The 27,678-nt window shown below is 42.5% G+C and overlaps 1 protein-coding gene across 4 annotated transcripts; it reads left to right on the plus strand.

Annotated features, from left to right (window-relative positions):
* The first annotated feature begins 113 nt into the window (after nt 1-113).
* Nucleotides 114-27,678, plus strand: LOC113404984 (magnesium transporter NIPA2-like). 4 transcript variants are annotated; one of them, XM_026649403.1, is made up of 7 exons: nt 114-348; nt 2,139-2,217; nt 20,402-20,632; nt 23,308-23,364; nt 24,638-24,728; nt 25,621-25,781; nt 26,920-27,678. In XM_026649403.1, the coding sequence occupies exons 3-7, from the start codon at nt 20,452-20,454 to the stop codon at nt 27,555-27,557; spliced, it is 1,128 nt and encodes a 375-aa protein (XP_026505188.1). In that variant the 5' UTR covers nt 114-348; nt 2,139-2,217; nt 20,402-20,451; the 3' UTR covers nt 27,558-27,678. The 4 variants fall into 4 exon arrangements, with proteins under 4 accessions (XP_026505188.1, XP_026505193.1, XP_026505191.1 ...); XM_026649408.1 differs by lacking the exons at nt 114-348; nt 2,139-2,217 and adding an exon at nt 3,293-3,310; XM_026649406.2 differs by lacking the exons at nt 114-348; nt 2,139-2,217 and adding an exon at nt 4,544-4,761.

Consider the following 27,678-nt stretch of genomic DNA (forward strand, 5'->3'; position numbering starts at 1 on the left):
AGGCTTTAATATGTTAATACCATAGCAGTTTGTTTACAGATGAACTGAGCATTTTTCTTAAGCTATAAATACCTGTCAGGGCTTGAAGTCCTTTGCAAACTCTATATCTCAAATATAATTACTTACTCTGTCCATACATTTCTATATTTTGGCTAGTTGTTTAGCAGAGTACACCTCTAACCCCATTGCTGAATGATTCTCAGGAAGTGAGAGTAGAAACCACTTGGAATATTATGCAGGCTGCCATCAAATTCTGCCTTCAGTTGGATCCAGTGCTATAGTGACATTGTCAACGTTTTGAGAGTCGCCATTATGCTATCATGTCTGACGGTGTAGGCTAACAAAAGTGTGAGTATCAAGTGTGTCTTTCTGAGTGCAGGATTTATGAGCAGGAATGATTAATGTTGTGTTAGCTTCTTTACTTGTGTTGAAGGGGTTATGCCATTGCTACTGCAAATCAGAGTTGGATTAATTTTAAAAAGGAAAAAGGTGTCTGTCAAAGATGATATTTTGTGGGTAGTGAATAACAATTAGTGTCAATACTCTCAACTGTGCACCCAGGCTCTATTTTATATTCAAAGATGGCAGTGATAATTCAAATGTGATCAGATGTAAAGTCTAAAAAATTATACAGGCTGACACTTCTCTTCCCACATGCATGATCACTGAACCTTTTGAATAGGAAATAAGATGGAGGGTATATACTTTAGGGATGTTGATATTAGGAAAATTTAGACCTGTAATTCTCCACTGAAGCAGCTCCACCAGTGCTCCAGTAGTGGAAGCTTTAATAGAGAAATGGAGAGCACATATTTTATGTAGCACTGTGTTAAAACCAGCTGTGTCCTGTCTACATTACAGCTTTGCTTTCATGATTGCTATCACTGGCAGACTTGCACTGGAGGCGAATTACCTCAGTTTAGACAAGTTCCTAGGATTTCTATCTACAAGGTTTAGAGGGGGACAGAGTTAACAAGCCCAAACATTTGACAGTCAACTCCTCTTACCAAAAACATTCCAAAGTGAGAGCTACAACAATCTTAAAATGGAGTTCCTGCTCTGGGTGAAACAATGGCATTTGTCGGTGCTAATATCTTTCACTTTCTGCTTGAGAATTTTGAGGCTGTCAACCTTAACAATGTCCCTTTAACTCTTTGCTGAATGGCACATTATGATATACAAATGGAAATAAAATGTCCATATTGACAGGAATAAAGTAGGATGTGTGTGTTCGCAAGAAGTTGAAAGAATATAGAAGCAGCAAGATAATTTACTTTCTGTTCTGTTGATATTAGTGAAGATAATCAGTAATTTGGTAATATGTCAAATAACCTGGGTAAGACATACTATTATTGTCTTAGTGAACTCAGAAACCCAGATTCTTTGCTGTGCTCTGTTTACTAAGTGCAGTAGAGGGAGCCTCCCTGATTCCAGGTTCCATTTTTTTGCCAGCTACAGCCCTTATTGAATTTAGAATATTTTAGGAGATGTTTTAAAACTATTTCAGCTGGTAACAGTCACCCAAGAGACTAGGCACCACCTGGGGATATCTGCCCTCTCCCCACCACAGTACAATCCCTTCCTCAGGTTCTCTCAGAGTGGGAAGTATGGCTTATGAAACAGCTAATACGACTGTGTGCTTGGGACTCTCGGCTTAAGAAGAGTACCCAGCTCTAGAGATGTGAGCAGCTTCTACCTGCTTTGCACTGCCTGAACTGAGCAAAGGGACCACAATAGGCCAGAGAATCTAGCCCAGAATTCATAAGGATTTTGGCCCCAGTCCTGCAAAGGAGTATGCCTCTGCAGACCTTCAATGTGAAATTCAATAAGACACTTGAATTACTTTGCTGACTGGGTCTAAATGAGAAGTTACACTGCAAAAATGCATTAGTTGGGTCACCATCATCCTAACATTCGGGATTCACTCCAATTGGCAGCTAGTATTTCTGAAACATGGTTGAAACGTTATGTAACGAAACCTGCTATGAATTATTCAGAGATACTGTACTTTGAACACTTCATGTGACAGAGCATAGTCTTGGGCTTTGAGATAATGATTGAATGATTCATGATGAAACGTGGGCTAGGCTAAACTTTCATGTTTTTGTCTGAAACAAGGTTAAATTTTTTTTGGACAGAGGCAGCAATCAAGATTACACGAACAAAAGGAGCAGCTAAAAACTCACCAAGTTCCTTGAAGAAATTACAATACTTGAAGTAATCTATTTAATATTTTACATGTATTTATTCATTGTTCCCTTTAATAATGTTCCTAGAGGTTTGTTAAAAGGCTGATTTTTTTTTTTGGCTTGTATTTTTTTGGGGTGTAGGAGGAAAAGGTTGCTATAATGGGCACCTCTAGAGCTGAAGTCTAGTGCTAAGTACTCTGTACGCATTTAATCAATCAGTCTTACATGATACCGATTTTACTATTGTATTAAACTATATTTAATTTTAAAAATATATAATATATTCAGTATTTCCAAAGGGCGTGAGATAATGAACAGGAATTGCAAACCTTTGCTCAAATAATAGAAAATTTTAAATCATACATTTTTGAGGCTGGGGATGCAACTTCTGGTTTTGTACTTATTTCCCTATGTCTACCTAGTTTCTCTGCTGAGTTGATTGAGGGTCAAAGAAAGATGTGTCCAAGATTAGACTAGCTCAATCAGTTTTAGGATCCAACATGCTCCAAATTTCCTTCTTTAACACTTAACATCTGAGAAAGCTCAGTGTTTTAAGCATTTATACACATCTTTCATATTGCACCATTTTGCACAGTATATTTTATATTTTTGTTTAATCCATTTTAGCACTGGACACAGGGCTATTGAGGCATGAAAGTACCCCTTTAAAACAAAGTTACATAAAATTCAGGCCTTTACATATTTGCTTACTTGGGCAATAGTTCTTACAAGCACATACATTTAATGTTATGATTTTTACATCAGTTTTAATCTTGTATCCACAAGATAAAATGCAATGGGAAGTAAAATAGGCCTAGAATTTAAAAACATCCCTTGATCCTCAGTATGCTATAGAGACTGTCTGGTACAGGGAGGGGCCATTTTTGTCTAGTAATGTTAAGATTGAATTAAATGAGTAGTCACTTGGTGAGGAAATACAGTGAGCTGCCTCAGAGAGAAAACAAAGATTCTCTGTTATTTGAAAAATAAAAAAGCAAGCCAGGTGCAACCCTTTACGAAGAAGAGCAACAAGGAGCCAAGTTGACCTATGAGAGAGGTTGGCAAGACAAGACTGGCAGCAAGGCACAGAAGCTAAACAGAATCTACCCCCATCTGAAAAGGTAACAATCATGCACCGTGCTTTCTCCATATGCACACTGTCACTTGTAGTTTTGGACTGTCCCCTTACACATTCAAAGGCTGTCCTGCAGTTTAAGTTTTAGAGCATCTCAGGAGGAATATTGTAGTCTTGTCCAAAAAAACCCACCACCACCACCACCCCTGGGTCCTAAGCCTATGAGCTGTTAAAGTTGGGTATATCACTCTTGTCAGGTTGAGAAAGAGGCTCAACTAGTCAGAGTATAAAATATACCCGAGACTTTAATCAAAAATAGTACTTGTAGTGCATAAGGGAAAATATATTTTGACCAGAGGAAAGTATAAAATAGTAAGGAAAAAAAGTGGGAAAAGGGAAGATAAGTTACAGAACATATTTATCCTCCTATCTATCCATTATTTGAGAAGTAAAGGACAATGCAATTTATCCCATAGTATAACATTTTTTCCCTTAAAGATTTAAAAGCTTTCATTGTTGTTTCAGATTTTGTTAAATGTAAGAAAAGGGAGGCTGGGGCTGACATAGATAACTACTTTGGGACTGTGGCTGGGTGGGAGAGGGTTTGGGGATAAATGGTTTGCCTATCTGCCTTGTTTAAACAAATAAAAACTAAGGTTGGCGGGAAAGCGGGTGCGAGCTGGTCAGGAAAGGAACAGCTAGCCTCAATACAATAACTGGCCTCCCCACCTTGTGCTCCTTTCTGTCCAGTTCATGATAGCACTAAATGGTTCGTGGAGGAGGCGAGGTCGTGCCCCAGCTCTAGTTCCCGGCACACACTGGAGATCTAGCTCAGCTGGTGGTGGGAGATCAGGACCAGCCCCTCCCCTGCAGGTGGGGGTGACAAGGTGGGGGAGTCAGGTAGGGTGACCAGACAGCAAAGTGTGAAAAATTGGGAATGGGCGGTAATAAGAGCCTATATAAGAAAAAGACCCCAAAATCGGGACATCTGGTCACCCTAGGCAGGCCGGTAGTATCTTTTATCATCCCCACCGCAGTCGGGGACAGAGACAAGGTTGCACAGAGCAATTCTTCCGCTAGGGTGACCAGATGTCCTGATTTTTGGGTCTTTTTCTTATATAGGCTCCTATTACCCCCCCACCGCCCCATTGTTCACACGTGCTGTCTGGTCAGCCTATCTTCCGCTGCTGCTGCAGGGGGCGCGCGGCCAGAGCCAGGCCCAGGCCCAGGAGCCCCCCTCCCCACCTCTCCGCGTTCACGGAGTAGTCACGTGGTCGGGGCTCCTGGGGCGGGGCCGCCGCTGCCTCGTCCCCGCGCTGGCCCCACCCCTTCCGCCGGCTGTGACGGCCTGGGGCGGCGCGGGCTGGAAGAGTGAGTCGCGACGGGGCGCTGGGTTCTCCATGGCGGCGGAGCGTGCAGGAACCAGCCCCACCTTCCCTCCTCCCGCGCCGGGCCAGGGCCGCCCCTCGGCGGGGATGTGAGGAGCCGCCGCCCCAGGTGAGCGGGGGACTCGCGGCCGGGGTGGGGGCCGCGCCCTCCTCTCAGCCCCCTGGGCGGGGCCTTGCGCGCGGGGACCCGCTGCGGCGGGCAGGTAGTTACTGTCCTCGCCTGGGAACGAGGCTGGTCCCCGAACCCGCCCCGCCTCCTCCGATAATAACCGATGCGCGGGGCGGGGGCACGCGCCGAGTGGCGCAGGGAGCTGCGGCCTCCCAGACCAACCCCTCCCCCACCCCCGCGCGCGCTCACGGCTGGTACCGAGCGACCCGGAGCCGCTGTTCAGGTGATAGGCGCTGCTCTCGGGCTGCCCCCGAGCCGCCTCCGCGGGTCTCCCCCCGTTGCTGGGCCGGCCGCCACTCGCCGCGGCGAGCGCGCTAATGCAGTCGGGCTGCTGGCGCGTAACCGCCCAGCTGAGAGCCCCTTTCTCCGGCCGGGCCCTGGCGAAAGCGGCCGTGGTCACCGCAACCCGTCCGCGTTAGCGCTGGTGCCGCTGAGCCGATGGCAGCCGCTGTGGGAACTTTTTAGGCGAAAAGCCGCCAGCGCAGAAGCGATCACCGGGGGGGGCTCGTCCGTGCCGCCACTTAAGCGCCGGTTCCCGTCGGTCGGGAGTTGTGGCGCTCGAGGTCATTCTAGGGGGCCGCTGGCAGCGGCACTTGCTGCTGGTCGTGGCAGCAGCCGAACCCGCACGTTCCAGGCCGGTGGTTCTGCCCGAACCCCTTTCTTACCCCCCGGGGAAGCAATTCTCTAAACTTCAGTATGCTCTGACTACTCCTTATTTACTGCCAGATTGCGCCTTCCATTGCTAGCAGCTTCTGCTTCCATTCACTCTTCTCCCTGTCTGTGTGACACCATTTACCCCCAGACATTGTCCTAAAACCCTTTCCAGGTCTGTTTATACCAGTGGTTCTCAAACTTTTGTACTGGTGACCCCTTTCACACAGCAAGCCTTTGAGTGCAACCCCCCCTTACAAATTAAAAACACTTTTTAATATATTTAACACCATTATAAATGCTGGATGCAAAGCGGGGTTTGTGGTGGATGGAGGCTGACAGCTCACGACTCCGCATGTAATAACTTTGCTACCCCTTGAGGGGTGCCGATCCCCAGTTTGAGAACCCCTGGTTTATACTTCGTCATTTCCCTTCATTATCTGAAACTATTTATCCAAATGTTTTAGATGTGCATGAAGACTTTACCTTGCGTGTGTTAACTCACCCAAGTTAAGAACGCACCGTTTCTTCCCCTATAGACAATGCAGCCAGCGTGTTAGGCACTACACAAATATATAGGAAGATGTGGGACCTGCCCTGACTAGCTTATAATTGATTTTGTAGGTAGACAAAAGGATATCCTTAAACTAATCTCCTGAACTTCTACTTTTTCTCATTACATATACTGCTATAACATATTCTTTGTTCTTTTTTAAATAGCTACTGTGTAAAATGTAGTGTTCTTGGATTTTTTTGTAACTTCCTGTGATATTGAATATTTCTAAAGCTACTGTAGTAGCCAAGCCACAAAACTTGGAGTGTTTTCTGCGCCACTGCGAATGCATGTCCCATGCAGATTTCTGTGCTTCCTTGAAGAAAAATTACTTTCTAATAGGGAAGCAAAGAGAAGCTGCAAGAGCAGTCACGCTCCCCTACCCAGCAGCATAGGCAAGTTGTTTTGGGTGCAGCCAGAGGAGAGTTAAGTCATTGCAGGCGGTGCAGGGCTGGGGCTGCTCTGGCTGGGGCTGCGGACCCCTTATACCCATACTCCACCAGCCTCACCTCCTGCATCCAGAGCCCTGCCGAGCCCCAGCCCCACCCTGACTGGTGGCTCCCATTCTGCACCGGACTCAGAGGCTAGTCCCACTTGGGGTGGGGAGAGGAGTGCACTTGACCTGCACAGAGCGGCTGGGTCTGGGTCTGGGTCAGACCCACTCCCAGAAACTTCTCCCAGCTCTGTATCTCCCCTCTCCCCCCGCTTCCTGCCTCCATTGCTCCTCAGTCACAGGGGAAGGGATCAGTGTACAGGGGGCTGCTCCCCTGTCTGCCCAACTCTTGTGTATCCCCCCCCCTTCCCCCCCCCCCCCCCCCGAAACCCAGACCACCCCACACACTGATGAGCACTATCCCCTATGCACCTGGACCACTCCATAGCCACCTGCACCTGGATCCCCCACTCCACTGAGCCCCAACCAGCTGCTCCTGGACCCCTACCCTATCAAGTCCCATTCCCCCAGCACCTGGACCCATCTTCCTACACCCAGAACCCCCTGCTGAGTCCCAACCACCTTCACCTGGACCCCCTCCGCAGAGTCCTATAGCACCTGTGTATCTTGATCCCCCCCACTGAGCTGCCCCCACCCAGATTGCTCCACATCGAACCCTCTCCCCTCACTCCTGGACCCCTCCACATTTAGGTCCTGCCGGACTGAGTCTGCCTGCCCACACCTGGTGTGCCTGGTGCGGGGCTGCTAACCCTGGTGAGTTACTTCGCCTGCTACTCCTGAGGGAATTCTGCACCAAAAAAATAAAAATTCTGCACACAATATTTTTTAAATTCTGCAGATTTATTTGTCAATAAATAAATATGGAGGTTCCAACATGGCAGTAGGGAGCTCAGGCCACTGGCTTCACAGAGGTTGGAGATTACCCTGCAGCGCCTTCCCCTCTGGGACATAGACCTCTGTGGCAGGTCTGGCCCTTGTGGCAGGGTCAGGTGCAGCCTCACCACCAAGTTAGGGGAAAGCGGGGGGAGGGTTGTTACTGACAAAATTTGCGGTTTTTTTTTTTTTTTTTTTTTTACACAATTCCCTCAGAAGTAGAGTATGCAGCTGTGATAGACTGCTGCTATAAAAACGTGGCTTCCTGCTCCATTTGGGACATGGGGGCTTTCAAAAGCATGTCAGTTGCAGCTTTAACTTTTTGTTAATAAAAACTTAAACTGCTATGCAATTGTTTTAAGAAGTGAGAAAGATCTACTTAAAGGTGTTTACACTAATAGGTAGATTTAAAATCCAACTTTAACACAGCTGTTGCTTTGTGTCTCTACTAATATTTCATTACATCACTGTTATATTTTAATCGCTTTTTAGTTTAGTTACCTGACATCATAGGTGAATATTATATGCACTATTTAATTTTATGGCTAACATGCTTTTTTATAGGTCTCTTGTGACTATATAATTGCTTTGATAAATTTGGAGAATTGTATTTTAACCAGAAAATTTAAGGTGGCATTACTTTTTTCCAGAGTAGTTTTTACATATTCTCTTTATATGTACCATTCTGCATACATCTCACCATTTTGAAAATGGCACTTGATTTTTAAATTCATTCACTCTTGTATCAACTGCTGTTTGTAGTCTTTGTCGGTTTCATGCTACGCTGCAGCTGTCCTTCTTTAGAGGCATCTGTACCTGACATTAAAGAAAAGAAGGGGTATGAATGGACAAAAGATGCTTGAGCCAGGGGGAGGCTTTAACTTAATAGGACTTTTACTGTTAACATCCTAACACACAATGTATTGAGAATATTTGTTTATGGTGCTTTTGTTGGTTATTTTCATAGAGATTTCATGTATATAACTTATTGTATAAATTAAAGTAAAGGCTTCCAGTATCAAAACTATATTATCACTGAAACGCTTAATTTACCATGTAACATGACATCGTAAAGGGGAGTATATTTCTTATCACTACTGCAAAATATTTAAAAAATGCAAATATGTAGACTGACAGAGACTTGCTAAATAGGATGAAGTAGTACCTTTTAGTATATTTGACCTTTTACTCCGCAGATGTTGCAGTGTGGTAGGTTTGCTTCGTTTTGCTGCTACATAACAGAAAACAAAAGTCAATGATGAAAAGTGTCAACAGATTTGCTCTTTCTTCTCTGTGAAGTGAAGTATCAATACTGCTCTTCAATGTCAAACTAATAAAAATAGTCTTGGAGACATGGCAAGAGTTTAGGAGGTCCAGGTAACATTACAAACACTTTTAGTGTAGTTTGGTCCTTCGGATAAACTTCCTAGTATCAGCAGATTTTTCAGAATGCACTGTTGTTGAATTTAAACATCATGGTGTCTGAATGAAAATCTCAGATTTTAGTCATCTTTATTATCTGGGAAAATTGAAATCTGTGAACAAAGCATGCAGGATTATTTTCTGAAATAATCTACAGTCTACAGAAATCCACAGGAAAGGTCTTAAAAATTCTGTTTTAAAACTGGTGCTTTGCTTCTTCCTGAAATCTGTAGTCAGGCTGAAACAGATAGGTGTGAACTTTCTTAATTCATTTTAAAAGGGTCTTGATTCTGAAAGCATTCTTTGATTTTGCTGTTGTGGAGTATCCTTTTACTCAGAATACTTAAATCTTGGATTCCTTAACCTTAATAGTTAGTTTAGTAATATCTTAATGTGATTAAGTTAAGAGTTTTATATAAGGAGTTCAGCACTAGAAAAAAAAATTAATTTCAAGACATTTTATTGCTCAATAAAATGACACTTCAGCGTGGTACTTTTTTAAAGAATAGTGTCATCGTAGATCTTGGGTTAGCTTCCTTTTTCCTTCAATGTGGGGGGAGGGATAGTTCAGTGGTTTGAGCATTGGCCTGCTAAACCTAGGGTTGTGAGTTCAATCCTTGAGGGGGCCACTTAGGGATTTGGGGCAAAAATCAGTACTTGGTCCTGCTAGTGAAGGCAGGGGGCTGGACTCGATGACCTTTCAAGGTCCCTTCCAGTTCTAGGAGATAGGATATCTCCATTTATTTATTTATTTATTTGATTAGCAAAATGGAAGGTAAATGGCATGTGAAGAAGTATCTATAGGATGCCAGAAAGGTAAGAGATCTGTAAGAAAACAATCCAATTTTGAAATTAAAAATTGAATAGTAGAAAGAATGAAATTTGTTTTTGTGCAGAGGGTCAAACAAAGGCATATGCACTGCTTAAATCGCTCAATCTCTTTCAAAGGCTGAAGTGGGACGTATGGTGCATAGGTCTTGTACTGGCCACTTATTTATTGTGGGGTTCACTCAATAAATGTCACAATTTTTATGACCATTTTCTTAGGTAGAGCCACCTACAATACATTTAAAATAATTTTAAATATATTAATACTTCAGAAACTTAAAATTGAAATCTTTTAAAAATCAAATATCTTTGCATTTTTTAAGTTTGTTTTATTTCTGCTAAATTTGTGAAAACAAAAGTCAGTATATCTTCTTCAAATGAATCAGAATGGTAATAGCTACATGCTCATATAATGTTATGAGGACTTAATTCCATTCTTTTCAGGACTGAACTGTACCTAAAACTTTGGTCCACCTACCTGTGTTGGTCAGGGCTGTGAAAAATTTCATGTCCTGCGCAATGTAGTTAGGTCAGCCTACCCCACAATGTAAATGCTGCTAGGTTGCTGGAAGAATTCTTCCATCAACCTCGTTTCAGCCTCTTCAGGGCATGGATTTACTACAGCAACAGAAAAACTCCTTCCATTGTTGTAGTAAGTATCTATACTACAGCGACGTAGCTCAGGCCAGGTCTACACTACAGACTTATGCTGGCATAGCTGGGTCAGTGAGATGTGATCCTTGACAGACATAGCTATGCCAGCAGAAGCCCCAGTAGACGACAGTTATATGGTCATAACTATGCTTTTACAGGTGTGTGGCTTGTTTCACTTATGGGGGGGTTGTAGTGAGTCGGTGTGGCTCCCCGCCGCCCCGGAGGGGGAAGAGCCCATCCGGAGGCCGGAGTGGGCGGAGCTAGGAAATTCTGAGCCCGCCCCTCAGAGGGTCAGAGCTCAGTCAGGCCCCAGCAGCTGGAGAGACCAAAGGTCCCCAGCCTAGCTCGGGGCTGGGAAACCTCCGCGGCTCGGGACGGCCGCCGGGCCTGCCCTGCGCCCGCTACCCAGAGGAGCCGCCGGGCCTGCCCTGCGCCCGCTATCCGGAGGAGCTGCCGGACTTGCCAGACGATCCCTGGCCGGACGAACCCATGGTCCAGGATCCCCCCGAGGCCGACGCCAGCACCCAGGTAGACCCCGAGGGGGAGTGTGGAAGTAGCCCGGGGGCAGCCGACCCCAGTCTGGCTGTAGCACTACCGGAGCCTATGTCAGTGTGTTGCGGCCAGGAACCCCACTGACAAAGCAGCGAGTCTTCTGCCGCTGCTAGGGCCCCGGGCTGGGACGCAGTGGAGCGGGAGGGCCTGTGTCTCCCCTGCCACCCAACCTGTGGGTGGCAGTCTCCCCCTCTCCCAGGCCTGTGAGGCTTAGGCCTATCACTGTTGCTCAGCCCTGACCTAGGGCCTGAGCTTAAATACTGTATTACTGCTGCTCAGCCCTGACCTAGGGCCGGAGCTTATATACGGTGTTTACTGCTGCTCAGCCCTGACCTAGGGCCTGAGCATATATACTGTGTTTACTGTTGCTCAACCCTGACCTAGGGCCTGGGATTATATACTGTGCACTGTTGCTCAGCCCTGACCTAAGGCCTGAGCTTATATACTTTGTTTACTGTTGCTCAGCCTTGGCCTAGGGCCTGAGCTTATATACTTTGCTGACCGTTGCTCAGCCCTAACTGAGGGTCTGAGCCCGGATAATGTTGGTCCCCGCCCTGAGCCAGGGCTGGGCCTACTGTACCTTTCAGGACCACAAGGGCTGCCAGGGAAGATCGGGCCGCCGGACCCAGTGCCCCAGCCTCAAGGGTAGTGAGTCGGTGTGGCTCCCCGCCGCCCCGGAGCGGGTCGAGCTCCGGCCAACTCGTCTACAGGGGTGGTTTTACTATATCGGTGCAAAGCACAGCTTTGCCAGCATAGCTGCATCTACACTAAGAGTGCTTGGCTTTGTCGGTATAGAATACCGGTGTATTCCTATACTGTAAAGTTCTCCAATGTAGATGTGGCCTCAAAAGTAATAATATTTGACAGTTTAACAGCTTCTTTGTATGCTAAAGCTATGTCACAACTCTTATAACATTTAGTATTTTCAGCGTGGATTATTTTAAAATAAAGGAGATCCTAATTATTAATGTGGCTTTGTTTGTTTACTTTCAGTGGCAAAACTGGGTAAAAAGTTGGAATTCATTCTGCTCACATATGGAAAGAGTACAGTCCTCTCCATGAGCAGTATTCCATTTGCAAACAGGATATAAAACTTGTCTTTTTGTCTAAGTTAGGACCCCCTTGGTATTGACTTACAACTGCCTAATTTTAAATGTAAAAAAGACTAGCTCCCTAACGTGCTTCATGAAATACCACCTTTGTTTAGTGTTGAATGTTTAGAAAGTTTTAGTCACAATTGATTTTTAGCTGGTATTTCTATATTTAAAACACTACAGCGGTGCTGCCACAGTGCTTCAGCATTGGCATTGCCTCTGATGACGGGAGGACTTCTGTTGTTGGCATAAGTAATCCACCTCCCTAACAGGTGGTAGCTAGGTCGACAGAAGAATTCTTCTGTCAACCTAGCGCTGCCTACAGTTACGTCGGCTTAACTACATCTCTCAGGAGTGTGGATTTTTCACACCCCTGAGAGCCACAGCTAGGCTGACATAACTTTTCAGTGTAGACCAGCCCCTTCATCTCTTTCTGAACAGGTAAACTTTTACCAGGTGAGGCCACTTCCTCTTGTCATTGCTTAACAAAGGAAACTTTTATGGTCATATCTGTAGATAAACATGCACAAGGTGAAGGGTTATACTGTCTTTTATTTTTTTCTGCCTTCTTTGCATATATTTCAAGTGCTACACTGTGCACATCGTTCTCACAAACTTATGTATTTTAATCAATATCGTCTCCACTTAACAAAAACCTGGTTTAATTTGAACATCACTTTTTTTTTTTTTTTTGCTATTTGGATGCTTACTGCTATGGCCTAATGGAGTAGGAATGTGAAATTGAACCATTACTGTAAATGTTACTTAGTCACTTTACTCATGTTGAAACAGGAAAGTGAAATTGGTAAGGTCTCTTGGAAAATATCACTTTGCTACTCTGCTGGCACATTGAGAACAACAACTTGGAAGGCAAAGAGCTTTCTCACGGCTTACGTTGTCAGGTGTGGCCTATTCCCGTATTAGATTTTGAAGACAAATGAGTTTCCTTTCAAGCGACTGATTGGTGCTCTTTCCTACTTCACAGAAGTTTTCCACGACATTGTTTTCCCTCTATCCCCTTGCTCACAAAAGCAATATCTTACTGTCTTGCCTGTCAAGGCTCTTATTTTTATGAGGGAGAGCATAGCTCCATTCTTTAAATTGATGCGATTAGTTGCCTTCTGAGAGCTGTTTCTTTGACATGAGTTGACTTGCACAGGCTATGAGTAGATGCCTCCTAAAGGGCAGTATATATTCTGTTATGTGTGGGTGGCTATGGTTCCAAGCTCTTATTCTACAAAAGTAAACTGATCCCTGAGTCACAACTTTATGGGTTCAGTAGCAAGCTGATTTTCCACAGTTGAGCTGCAGCGAGCTGCGGCCAGCTTTGTAAGAGTGAGTTAATTTCATGTTGAATTGGGCCGTGCACTTAGAGAACACTTAGCAAATTTACAGCATTTGTGACCAAAACAATATCTTCTCCATGGTCTTCTGGCTTCTTCCCTTGTGTTCAGCATAATGGCAGTACAAATCACTGGGAGAAGACAGCTTTGTACATGCCCCTTAACCAAGGCGCTGAGAGGTGTAGTTTCCAGAAGCTCTCTACTCTTCTCCTTTGAGGTTATGGGGATCTATTTTTTCGGGGGATGCTGCATGAAATTACCCATAAACAGTAATCTTAGTAAAACCAAGATTTATTAAAAACAGAATGAAAATGAAGTTGAAACAAAAATATTGGTTTGCTTAATGTATCTAGACTCTCATTTTAAATAAGCTAAACTATTTGTGTAGTTACAGAGGAAAAAGGAAAAGTGAATAGCTTACATCCCTTGAAAGCAATCCCCTCTTTCTGACCACTCAACCTGCCAGCATCATATTGCTGTCTACAGGGCGACTTCTCCTTTGTCCACCTTGACATATTTATTAAATCCTCTCCCCAGCTTTCCCAAACAGTTATTTTAAGACAAATATACAAAGAGGAGTTGGCACCTTCTGGGAGATGGTCCATTGAAAAAGAAAAACTCATGATGGTCAGAATTTTTCAAAGATTTAACTGCCTAGCTCAGCTATTGCCTTTCGTATCTTATGTCTTCACTGCAGAGTTAATTAGAGTTATCTACAGTCAGGTACTTCTCACAAGTTAGCCTAGCTCAAGTGAGAACCAGTCACAGTGTGAAATAACACTCCAGCTTCTGTGTCCACAGTGGCGCTGCGCTCACTCGTGTGCAGCTAACACTGTTGGGGCATATCCCATAATTCTTTGCACTAGAGCTGAGCTGCTCTATGAATATTTTCCCAGTTGACTGTGAGAAAGGACAGACAGGTTTTCTCGGCACGTGGTGGTGGTGGACAATTGGGAAAGGCACTGGAGGACTATCGGCACTCAAGTGGTGTTCGCTTGCATCCACAGTACAGAGTGGTCGTTTTAGCAAAACTCAATAGCTGCTAACTCAAGTTTTAACCTATAAAACATGATGGGCCAGAAAACTTGAGATAAAAGGACCGTCACACTTGAGGTTAAGGTGGTGCACAGGACTTGAGTTGTAACTCAAGTTAACTTTGCAGTGAAGACAAGCCAACATACCAGGCCTCTTACTTAAACCTCTAAGCGTTTTTTTCCCCTTTTCCATAAACTATAAACCATGGACAGAGGACTGCCACGCCAGTGTTTTAAAAATAGCCTTAGTATTACAAAATAATATTTTAAAATGTACTGCAGCATGTAATTTAGTTACATAGGTCACATCAGTTAATAGAAAAACTAAAAGGAAGGTTTCTCTAGGAATAAATATTGGTCACAAATTTATTTATTATTTGTATTACAGTTCTCAGATACCCCTATCATGGTCAGGGTCCCCATTGTTCAGGGCACTGTACAGATATACAGTAAAAGACAGTCACTGCCTTGAAAATTCTATAATTGTAATCTGCAGTTTGTATCTCAGCTCCACAAATCCATCGCAAAATATTACTATCCCATCCACAGAAAGTACTAGCCATGTCCTAGATGGTGATGAAAAATCTAAAGGGATTTCGCCTTGTTTCCTTTCCAAACTAAGCTTTTCTTCAAGTTTGCTAGCAATTTGAGTTTGACCAGAAATTACAGATACTACTTTAAAATTGGAATTCGCCTTAGACAAACCCTGAAGGTTTCATAGTAAGAGCTAGAAATGGGTCATGAAAATGTTGAAAAGAAAACAGGAACTGAGAGTTGTTTGCTAACCATTTATGCAGTCTTGAATTGAGAAAGAAAATCTAAAGTGCATCATTATTCTTATTGATGGAAGTTGAAAGAAACAGTGGACTCAAGCTGTACTTGCCCTAGGGTGTTGCTAGCCTAAATTCAGAGAATTGCATACTATATGTGACTCAGTGCCAGTGAGTCATAACATCAATTTTCAAGCTGTACATGATGCAGTATCATGATCAGATATCTTTTTTTTCCCTCTCCCAGAGCAGAGAAATCTTAGAGCCTGACTTCTCCTATCTCCTCATCCCCCATGTCTCCTAAAAAAGAAGGGGTGGAGAAAATGAGAGTTTGGCATAGTCTGTATTTAAAAACTTTGCTGCTGTAGCTATACTAGCAAAACCCTACTAGGCCAGGTCTACACTACAGACCTATATCGGTATAACTACGTCACTCAGGTGTGAAAAATCCACACCCGTGAGCAATGTAGTTATACCCACCTAATCCCATGTGTGGACAGTGCTATGAGGCGGGAGAGCTTCTCCTGCCAACATAGCTACCACTTCTTGAGGAGGTGGATTAACTGTGGCAAAGGGAAAGCTCTCTCCTATTGGCTTAGAGCATCTTCATTAAAGTGCTACAGCGGCACAGTGTTTTAAGTGTAAACTTGCCCCTAGTATCGATGAAGCTTATACTGGCAAAAAAAAAGTGCCTTTGCTGATATAGTTTAGATACCATTTCACCAATAACTAGGCTAGCAAAAGCTCTTTTATGCCAGTATAACTTGATCTGTGCAAGGAGGGTTTTGCTGGCATAAAAATACCATCAAAAATCACACCCCTACCTGATGTTGCTATGCTGGTAAGTTTCTAATGTAGTCCTGACCTTTGCCTTTAAGGGGTATATGATATGGCTTGTTCTGACCTTATTCCTCACTTCCTCTCAGCTGATATCGAGGAGTGGGAGACAGCCATTCAGGACTATCTTTCTTCACTCCACTACATGAAATGAGCCTTTTTTCACCAGGGGACTGAGTCTCATTTTGCCCTTAAAGATTTGTACTGTCCTTTGTTTACAGCATCAAGGATTTGCATAAATGCTAGTCTTTAAAGTTATTCATTTTGATATTTATTTATAAAAGATGGAAGAATGCATATTCATTTAGAAGAAAGTCAAAACCGATTCTGAGCTCTATCAAGAGTATAACAAAGGCTCTGTTATGCTATAAACAGGTAAGTCAACAACTCAATAAACAAGCGATACCCCTAGTACAAGTCACTGGGATTGGATTTCTCATGATAAAATCTTCTTTTGTATGCAGTAAAACTATTTTTGTCCAAGGAAAGTGTTTATTTCTTTTGTATTTTGTAAACTGCTCACCTGACATTATTCTGAGAAACACCAGTACCATGCATGTATTTTGTGAATGGAACAGTTACTCCTGCCGTTTTCCCAACCCAACAGATATTTGATCAGGAAAGGGCTGTGTTGAAAGTTCTTATATACTGGTATTTGCTGAAGCACTATTGCATGTTAAGAAAACAGAGTGGTGCTTGAACTATGTGGGTGCCTCCATGAAGATTGGACAGTGCACTAGGTTATTTCCAATAAAAAATAATAATTTTGCATCAGAATGGACTTGCAGCAAATAAACTGACTTTTCAGTTGCTCTGTTAATCAATTTTTAGATTGAACCATATAAGATAACCTACTCTAGTTAGAATTATTCAAATAACTTTTGTCTTTCCTTGGTCTGTCCTATCAAAACTTAAGCCTTCCACAACTAAGCACTTGATTGAGGAGTCAAAAATATTTGTGTTCTGATTATGTTTGGGGGGTTGGGCCAATAGCTTTATTTAAAATCTATAATTTGTGAATTGCTTACCAGAGACGCATGAGATGAATGACATAGCCAAGTTTTAGGGAGCGTAGTCATTACTCATACTCACTGTCACAGTTCAGAGTGACTGCACCTTACTGGTCCAGCAGGGGCACCCACTCTCACCTTGCAGCTCCCCTGCTGTTGCCTTTCTAGTGGAGACCCTATTTCTCTCTCTTCTGATCAGGGTATTTCTAGGCTGTACAGTTCCCTGCCTTCACTGTGCTGTTCCCACCATAGACAGATTGCACAATGACACCTTCTTGCTTTCTCTTCAGAGATGGTTACCAGGTATAATTGCTACAGTTATAAGATACCACCCAATACTTCCTATGCAACCATATTTTATTCTTAAGGTAAAAGGCATTACAGAGACAACATATTAAAACAATAAAAGAACCTACATGTGTGCAAATAAGCTTACCAGAGTATCCCCCAACACTAGCACGAGCTCTGGCAAGAGCAGTCCTTCAGTACCCCATCCACAGGGTTTCCTTTGTGGTGACAAGTTTATCACAGCTTCAGCTCAGAACAAACACACAGTCTTATGGGGCCACTCCTTCCAATCTTTCACTAAGTTTTGGAGCCCTCCGTGAACCCTGGGTCCTATCTGTTTGCTGGATCAGGAAGAAGGCCCTGAGCCAGTTTAAAAACAGGCTATTTATCCAAAAACCCTTTCTTTGTCTGTTGTTCCCTGGAAAATCCAGTTTGAAGGGGTATGTGAACCTCTTGGGGGGAGGTTTCAAAGGGCTTATAAAGGAGGAAGTATATGAGCATCCCCCTCCCTACTGAAAAGGTACTTACAGTGCCCAAATAACACATACACAATTGCACTTTTAATACAATGTACCCCAAAAGTATTAACACTAATTCAGTAAGGTTTAACTTAATTTCATAAAGTGTATTTAGGGTATAGTAGGGTAACATGAGCTCTGTCAGTTTGTCACATCCACTTTGTAGAGATTGCTGAATTGGAAACCACCTGCTGCTCAGTATGAATATCTAAAATGGAAAACACCGACCAAACATCATTCTCCCAACAGGAAATGGAAGGGACCTTGCTTTCAGAAGTATTACCCCAACCTTCTCTCAAAAGTTGCGAGCAGGCAGACCAGGATAGGAATATTAGCTCAGTGGGTGTGGGAGTGATATTTTTTGTGGGGAAGAGGGGGTTAGGGTAGGGGTGGAGGATTGCGGTGCTATACCAAGCTAAACTGCTTATTTCTTTTACAGTCTAGCAAAGTCAGAGAGGTCTTGTGTGGGTATTTCCCCATTTTTTAATGAGTAGAAACACTGAAAATCAGTCATTACTGTGTATTGTCTTGCATGCTCTCCCTGCAGAGATTGAAGTCTCCTGTGATCCACTTCCTATCCTGGCCTACCACAGAGCTGCACTCTATCATACTCCCTGACTGAGTCCTGTTTTCCCTTCATTCCACTTTTCCATGCATAAACTGGATTGCCCCCATATTTCACTGTCCTACACAGCTCTGCTTCTGTCAGCCCCACCCCCTCCCATTGCTCCATCTCAGAACATTCTCTGACCATGCCCATAATAGAGGAGTTAAGGGAGCATAGCAGGGGAGAGAGAACCATAGTCTTGCTTACTCATTCATATCCCTCTGCATTTCCTTTAAGGTGTGCCAGGTGAATCAAGGGGGCAGTCAGGAGTGTGGGGTGATGGTATTTGAGTGGGGGTCCGGGGCTGTCCATATGAGCTGCTGTGGATAAGAGCTTGGGGTGAATGCCAAGACACTAGTGCATCAGGGGCTTCTCACAGCATGGTGTCCTCAGCCAAGGCAGCAGTGCTGGGGCCTTGATGCACTAACGCCGTAGCCCCCTCAGACCGCCTGCACATTTGGGAAATAGCAGTAGGTTGTGGTATGGTTTTACAGTGTTTGCACAGACTCTGAATTCATCTTGGCAATAGACATTGAAGTAGAAATATTTTATTACTGTCCTTTAGATCATATACATGCTAAATTGACTTGCACTATTTGCTAGTTTCTTTTATACCTGGAACATGTATTACATAGGTGAACCAGGAATATTATGAAAATTTCATATATTTCCGTAAGTTTCAACACATTTTTGTTGACCTCTTCCCTCTGCAGTTCCAGTATATAGAAACTTGATGCTGTTTTTATCCAGAGTTTTTTTGTGTGGCAGTATATCAGGGTAGTGCTCTCTACTGGTCAGCTGTATTAAAAGAATTCTTTGCAACTTAAAAGTGGAAATGAGAAAAATGTTCATTCCCTTTCATATTTGGCAGAAATTAGTAAATCACCTTGAAATATAATTAAGCAGAACATTTCAGTGTTTTAAGACTGCTTATGCACATATCTTAAAAATCCAAAATCTAATGTCTCAGAAAGAAACTGTAATATCTTTATTGCACCATGTATCAGAAAAGTAGTATAATTTAGAGCAAATAGACAATTGTCATATCATGCCAGAAACAGGAGTGCATTGAAGATTTTGACTCCTGTTCTAAAAGTTCTTGTTTAACACTTTTCTTAGGCCCTTGCTGCAGTTCTCCACATAACTAGGCTTGAGACTCCAATAGTCTGAGTGAAGGCTTTTCCATAGTAAACTCTTCCATTGCCATTGTAGATAAGCATTAGGGGTGCTTTGTTAAACTTGTACTGAGAAAAACAACCCTGCAAAATCTATTGGTAAACAGGATTGCTGGTTGTTATTGCAGTTTCTGCTACGTTATTCCTTAAAGGCACTATTTTTATGCATCCCAAAAAAGGGTCTGTGCTAACTGAACTACCATGATTTGAACAGTCCTTTGTACCCTTTTTTCTTCCATTGTTCCCGTAATCTTATGAGTCTGTTGGGATGCTGTGGCTGTCTTAACTCAAACCCGGATTGTAAACTAATTTTAACATAAATAACGATATTTTGTGTGTGATATGGAGTGGAACTATGTGTGAATATGAAGAAAAAACACACACACTGTATGTTTGAAAATACACCTCTACCTCAATATAACGCTGTCCTCGGGAGTAAAAAAATCTTACCGCGTGATAGGTGAAACCGCATTATATCGAACTTGCTTTGATCCACTGGAGTGCGCAGCCCCCCCCCCCCCCGAGCACTGCTTTACCGCGTTATATCCAAATTCGTTTTATATCGGGTCGTGTTATATTGGAGTAGAGGTGTACATGGATCTGCTTATGTTTGTCTTCAAGCGTCATTCCTTGTTGCTTCTTGTACTGTGAACTCTCATCTGGAGTGCCAGATGCTCTTCTGTACTTCTTCAAAGTCTTTAATCAGTTATCTGTCCTATTTCACCCCTGCCTCAAGCATGCACCTTCATCCAGTGTATTTTCTGATCTTTATCTGCCTTTAGAGTTCAGGTTCTTTGGGGCAGGCCCAGCCACACTGCCATTTTTGTTGGCTGCAAACAGAGTTTTTCCATAAGAAAATAGACGTGTGATTTATTTGTATGAAATCCTGTTGTGATAATATATATGCACTTGTTCAGGTTTCAGCATTGCATCACCCTATCTCCAGTAACAGCAGCTCTTTTGTTCCATGACCGATGTGGCAGTTTTGAACACTTCAGTAGCTTACGAAATGACCCAGAGTGGAGGAAAATATGATTTCTATATTGGTCTCGTGTTGGCTATGAGCTCCAGCATTTTCATTGGAGGGAGTTTCATCCTAAAAAAGAAGGGTCTCCTCCGGCTGGCCAGGAAGGGCTCCATGAGAGCAGGTATGGTATGCACTTGAGAACTTTTGCTTGTTTTTAATTTTATTTGAATGCTTAGTGAATGGCTACTGAATTTTCACTCTGATTTTTTTGAGTATTGATTTACTTTGGTTCCTTATTGAGAGATGAAATTTCTAGACCTAAAATATTCAGCTCCTGTATTTTCACTGGACTCTGAATTATTTCTAGTTCGTTATTAAGTATAGTAAAAGGTGAAATCCCTTTCTGTAATATATTCAGTTAGTGCCCTCTAAGTACATTTCCAAAACAAACTATAAATTTGCATATTTTAATCAAAGAACATGTCAGTTAAGAATAAACCTGGTTACATCCTACCTGCTTCCCTCTTCTGAGCTTCCCCCTGCACCTGGAAAAAGCCTGTTTAAAGAGATGATCTTCATAGTGTGATTGGAAGATCAACATACTTGCGCTGTTGGAGGATGTGGAGGGGAATGAATTCTAGAGTCAGGGCCCCTACAATGGAGTGCTTGCCTCCAAGTGAACAAACCTAGGAACTGTCAGTTTGAATGTCTCAGTTGATCTCCGCTGTGGAGTTAGAGATGAAAGAGGCAATTTCTAAGATACTTAGGACCCAAATCAGGGCTTTGTAGGTCTAAACTGCACCTTGAATTGTACTTGAAAATGATTTGGGAACCAATGCGATCGATCCTGATTGCCTGGATGCTTGCCGAAATGGATGGGCTCATAAATAGTGTAATTGTGTCAAAGTATTTGATCAGAATACGTGACAGCTTTTATTTTCTAAAACTAAAATGTCTCCTGAAGACTTTCATTGTCAGAAATGTTGAAATAATAATAATAATAATACTAATAATAAAAAAAGGACGGGGGAGGCCTGAAGGGGGAAGGGTAGTGTTCAGGAAGATGACATTCCAGAACCTTAGATGGTTGTGTTTTTTGGGTTAATATTTTACTGTAGCAGAAAAACATAAGGTTATTTTACTTAATTCTTATTAGGTGTTGTGTATGTATACTAAAAGAATTTGTTATATTGACAGTTTAATAGTAGTTAATATACTTCATCAAAACCGAAAGCAAATAATTTTAAGAACTGGTTCATCCCTTGGGTAATATTGCATTGCGTCCATCCAACTTTTTGGATTTTTGCTAAAGCTGACTGTGCATTTGATAAATATGGTAAAGACTTGAAGTAGTAATGGGGTAAATGTGCATTGGGTGTTGAGATACTACAGTGACGGGCACAACGTAATTGCTCAGATAGATAGAAAACAGCTAGAAATATTCAAGATGATGTTGGATGGACTGTTGCCCTTCTACACCAATTGCCCTCTGTTGACCAGTTGTATCAGTCTGAAAATAGTCTGTGCTATTGCCCCCAGTTAAGTGACCCACACTGAAACGGGTTGCAGTGTATCAAAGAAACTAAAAGGTTAATTGTGTGTGTGTGGGGGGGGTGGGGGGGGAGTGGATTAGAACAGGGTCGGGCAAACTTTTTGGCCTGAGGGCTGCATTGGGTTTCGTAAACTGTATGGAGGGCCGGTTAGGGGAGGGGGTTGTGGCCCGGCCCCCACCTCCTATCTTCACCCCCCCCCGACTCCTGCCCCATCCGACCCCCGCCCCATCCACAGACCCCTATCCCCGACTGCCCCCGGACTCCCCCCGCCCCATCCAACCCCACCTCTCATTCCTGACAGCCCCCCCGGGACTCCTGCCCCATCCAACCACCTGTTCTCCTGTCCCGATTGCCCCTGGAACCCCTACCCCTGACTGCCCCCTGCTGCCCCATCCAACCCCTCCCTCCTTCCTGACTGCTCCCCCTCCTGGGACCGCTGCCCCCATTCAACCCCCTGTTTCCCCCCAACCACCATCCATACCCCCGCCCCCTGACCTCCACACTGAACTCCCCTGCCCTCTATCCAACCCCCCTGCCCCCTTACCGCACTGCTGCAGCACCGGTGGCTGGCGGCGCTACAGCCACGCCACCACCACATAGCACAGGATTAGAACCTTCCATCTCTGGTGATTCCAGAGAAGTTGGTGTTGCTATGAGTGAACACCAAATGTGTGCTCTCAGTTTGGGAGGGGGGGCAAATATTGTATGGCCTCTACCTTTGAAGTTCACCCAAATACCATGGTGGTGTGTGGCTTAAAGTGTGTACATTAATGTATACACATACACACACTCTCCTTAGATTACACGATTGACTGTTTCCCAAGATAAAGTTGTATCTTCCTATGGATATCCTCCTAATTTACTGTATAAAAGGAAGAAACTGAGTAGTCAACTGGGATTACAAACTGTGGAACTATTTAGGTCAACTGTAAGAATAGGGATTCTGTTAAATCTCCTTTTATTTCATTTGTTTTTTAACATTGTTATGAGTCTAGAACATTACCTCAGAATAGGCAAATATCGTGCTGTCTGTAATGCCATTTCTAGTCCCAAAGAAATATATATACGCTGCTAATCTTTAGAGCAAATTGCACAGGAATATCTGCACATTTTAAGATTTTGACTTCAACCCTAACTTCTGATTATGCATCAAATTGTGCAGGTGTTTGTTTAATGAGCGGTTGCATATATGTTTGTAACATGGCTTGAAAATAATTCTTTTTTTGGAATATAACTGTTGATCATAGTAATTGATGCTTGCCCCTATGTGTTGCTGATTAATTGCTCGTTCTTCCAATTCCAGGTCAAGGCGGTCATGCATATCTTAAAGAGTGGCTGTGGTGGGCTGGACTTCTGTCAAGTAAGTATCAAAAACAATAACCAGTGTTAAAAGATTTTAAATATCAAAATGTTCAAAAAAATTGTTGAATACACAATAACCAAAGCTAGAAATAGTGCATACCTATGTACACTGAGATAAAAATCCGTATTTAAAAAAATAAATTGTATTATTAGTAATATCTTTGTAATTAACATCAAATTAAAAAGAAGGTTCTTAGATAGATATCTATCTCCATCTATCTATCGTGTGTGTGTGTGTGTGTGTGTGTATGTAAAAGGATATATCTCCAGTGAATTTTTTCAATAGTTTTTCTTGATCAGCAGAGAATTTCACCCCTTTTTAATTTTTACCATTTATGTATTTTACTTTTTCACTTCACTAAGCTTGGGCAGTTAAACTAGACCAGTGGTTCTTAAACTTGTTTGATCTGACTCCCCTTTCTATGTGTCTTCCCTGGTACATATAGTGCCGCCCAGCTCTGAATGCAGAGCGGAGAGCAGCAGCTGCTGGCCAGGTGCCCAGCTCTGAAGGCAGCATTACACCAGCAGCAGCACAGAAGTAAGGGTGGCGATGTGAAAAGTGATATTCGTCAGTATCACTTTTCACAGCAGACTTAGCACCCCATTGCCACCCTTACTTCTGCATTGTGCTGCAGCAACTCAGGGCTGACAGCTGGAGCCCTGCTGCCTCCAGGTGAGGGCTCCAGGTGAGGGATTGGGGGGGGGGGGGGGGGGGGGGGAGGAGAACAGCCCTGGAGGTAGGGCTTTGGCTTTCTCCTTTATCCCTGCCTCCTGGGTGTACGTGGCCCTTCTGCAGGAGCCCCAGCCAATACAAAATACAAAACCATTCATTGAAAAAAGTTACTTTAAAATATTTTGAAACCTCCTCTCTCTCTCCTTCTCTTTGGTTTTGTTTCATCTTTTTACACATCTCCTAAACTTTGGACTTAAACAGTGTGACTATGCGCATTTAACTTGACTCGTAATTTATGTACTGCTTCATAGAAGATACAATTGCAGATTATTTTGCTTATGTGAGAATTAAATGACCTGAGTTAGTAGGATGGGGAAATGCAGAGGCTGTTAAATAAAAATGGGTTAGCCTAAATTAGAGGTGAGATTTATTTTTGTTATATGGAATATCTAGCTGCTAGCTTTGAGTTCTGCTTATATTAAACTTCCATGTCAGCTGAACATTTTAGTTGAATTTCTTCTCTGTGGGAACACTTGTTCAGTTTCAGAGGTTTCTCTTACATGTGTTAAGACTTCCTCATTCTTTTTTTATTCTGCAGTGGGAGCTGGTGAAGTAGCTAACTTTGCTGCTTATGCATTTGCACCAGCTACATTAGTGACTCCATTGGGAGCTCTCAGTGTTCTTGTAAGGTAAGAACTGTTTAGAAAGAAGCACTATTTCAGAGAGGTAGAAGCGAAGTACGTATTTAGAAATGTCTATCACTTAAATTTGAGTTGTTAAATATGGCTTTCTGCTTAACTCTGACTACACTTAGTACTCATAAAAATGGAAGGAGTAGCACTGACTTAACCCAGGCATAAGATGAGTCCACGCTCTACAAGCTGCCTTGCACAGCTCTAGCGGTGTATCTTTACCTTGACTTGCAACACCCTGCTATTCCTGTCTTCTGCATCTCTTGAGGATGGAAGCCAGTTATGATGTGCACAAATAAAAGGAAGACAAGACTAATAAACTAATTTTCATTCCTGACCAAAGTCAGGATCTTATTTGTCTTTAGAGAGTCAAGGATTTTGCACCAGCACACCACATTGTCTTGGAGAGGGATTTCATAGAGAGGATGATGTATAACATTCTCCCTTGCAATTTTGAGGAGGCAGCATAATTTAAAACAACTTTTGGGCCTCCAGACATTTACAAATAGTCTAGTGCATAGCAGACATGTTAATATAGACAATTGTAATTACGCTTAATATATTAGTGGATTTAGTCTAATAGAAATGTATGGACATGAGTAATGTTGCAGATGACTAGAGGTTGTGCACTCAATTAGATATTGAAACAAGGGAGCTGTAGAGCTTTTATCTGCATATTGAGGCAGTATGTACTTAATTCTGTATTCAGATTGTTTGCCCTCTTTGTTTATTTGGAGCCTTAACTTAGAATAACAATTAACAGCTCTTAATTACTTAGCGAAAAGTCTTTTCTGAACTTTAAGATGCTAATGTTTTTTGATGTCTGCTGTGGGCAAATTAATTAAATATCTCCTGATTCCTAATCTGTCAATGTATTTTTTCCTTTCAGTGCCATTCTTTCATCCTATTTTTTAAATGAAAAACTTAATCTGCATGGAAAAATTGGATGTTTGTTAAGTATATTGGGGTCAACCGTGATGGTCATTCATGCTCCACAAGAAGAGGAAGTAGAAACTTTGAGTGAAATGTCTCACAAGCTAGGAGATCCAGGTGAGAGAAAATGTCAAGTTCATCTGTAAGTAGCAGGGTAGCTAATGAAGGAAGATAAGTATGTTTATTCTACTTTGCTAGAAGGACTGTGGTTCATTTACAGTTGCAACTGTTGCAAATTTCTAGTACCAAAAAGTTAAAGACCACCTCGGTTTTTCTACATCTGTAAATAAAATACGAGTTTGAATTCTACAATAGACTTAGTGTGAGCTTTGAAGGATACCAGTGAATTTATTTTGTACAGAATGCCAGGATTAAACAATGAGGTCATTTTTTGTCCAAGTAAAAGTATGTTCTGAAAGAATAATAAATTAGCAGTTTAATATGTTAACCTAAGAAGCAGACAGCTATTTTCCCCTTGTTACATTTTCTGCAAAGAAACGTCATCTGTTTAAGTCAGTTTTGAGCTGATCTTAAAAAATTAAGCATAGACTGTGGGGGAAATTTACAATACCAAAGGGTTACCATTAGGACTAGTAGCTAAAATTTAGGTCAGAGTCATCTATGTTTCACATTATATTATAATAAAAATAATGAGATACCTGCTTCTTATATAGCAATTGATATCTGTAGATCTCAAAGCACTTTACAAAGAAGTTAAAGCTCCATTTTACAGATGAAACTGAGGGGTGAAATGACTTATTCGAGGGCATTATCAGCATGTCCGATCGGTGGCTTAAAATTCCTGTTGCTGAGTGAAGCACCCAAATCAAAACAAATCACAGCCAGCATTTAGATATATGCCTACACCCTCTGGTCTCCCTATACCCCTGGTTCTGTGCTTTTGAATAAGTCAAGGATTGCAGTGAAAGGGAGGCTGGCAATCTAGGACCGTATTCTTCATTTCAGAGCCTGGTAGCGAAGTAGAGTTTGGAATTGCAGGCATGCCTGCAATCGTAGTTCCATGCTTATTTTAGCCAGCTCATCAGTTGTCATAAGATTTGTTGTAGCCTCCATTTTGGATGACTGGTCGAAGAAAGATCATCATTTGAACATGTAATTAATAAAATGAAGGGGAGGAAAAAAAGCCTATCGACCTTGACTTGTTGCCCTTAAAATATGCACGTTTCTTGGTACCTAACAGGATGCTCTTGTGTACTGTATATAAATAAGTGATTTTTTTCCCTCCCTACTGCAGGTTTTGTGGTTTTTGCAACAGTTGTCGTCATTGTGTCCTTAATACTGATATTCGTGGTAGGACCTCGCCATGGACAGACCAACATTCTTGTGTACATAACAATCTGCTCTGTAATTGGAGCATTGTCAGTCTCCTGCGTGAAAGGCTTGGGCATCACTATCAAGGAACTTATTGCAGGAAAACCTGTGCTAAAACATTCTTTGTCCTGGATTCTGCTGCTAAGTCTTATAATCTGTGTGAGCACACAGATCAACTATTTAAACAGAGCTCTGGATATATTCAACACCTCCATAGTGACTCCAATATATTATGTATTCTTTACAACATCTGTTTTAACTTGTTCTGCTATTCTTTTCAAGGAGTGGCAACACATGTCTGCTGCTGACATTATTGGCACCTTCAGTGGTTTTCTCACGATCATTGTGGGGATCTTTTTATTGCATGCCTTTAAAGATGTAAATTTCACTCTAGCAAATCTGCCTGTCTCCTTGCGGAAAGATGACAGAGCAATCAATGGCACTCTGCCAACCACATATGAATGCTTTAATCATGATGAAGAAAGCTCAACCTGTGTAGGTGAAATACAATCCAGTGAGAATGTCCCATCCAGGAGAAATGGAAGTCTGGCAGCATTCTGAAAATGTGTTAAGAAAAGAACAATTTTGTAACTTTTTTTTTTTTTTTTTTTTGCTGTAAAATGTCTGAGTTTGAGTTTGGAAGCAGATGATGTACTTGAACAATATGTACAGACAATCGTAA

Source organism: Terrapene carolina, unplaced genomic scaffold (genome assembly GCF_002925995.2).
Source record: "Terrapene carolina triunguis isolate 2854851 unplaced genomic scaffold, T_m_triunguis-2.0 Scaffold23, whole genome shotgun sequence".
In the NCBI taxonomy this organism is placed as follows: Eukaryota; Metazoa; Chordata; order Testudines; family Emydidae; genus Terrapene; species Terrapene triunguis.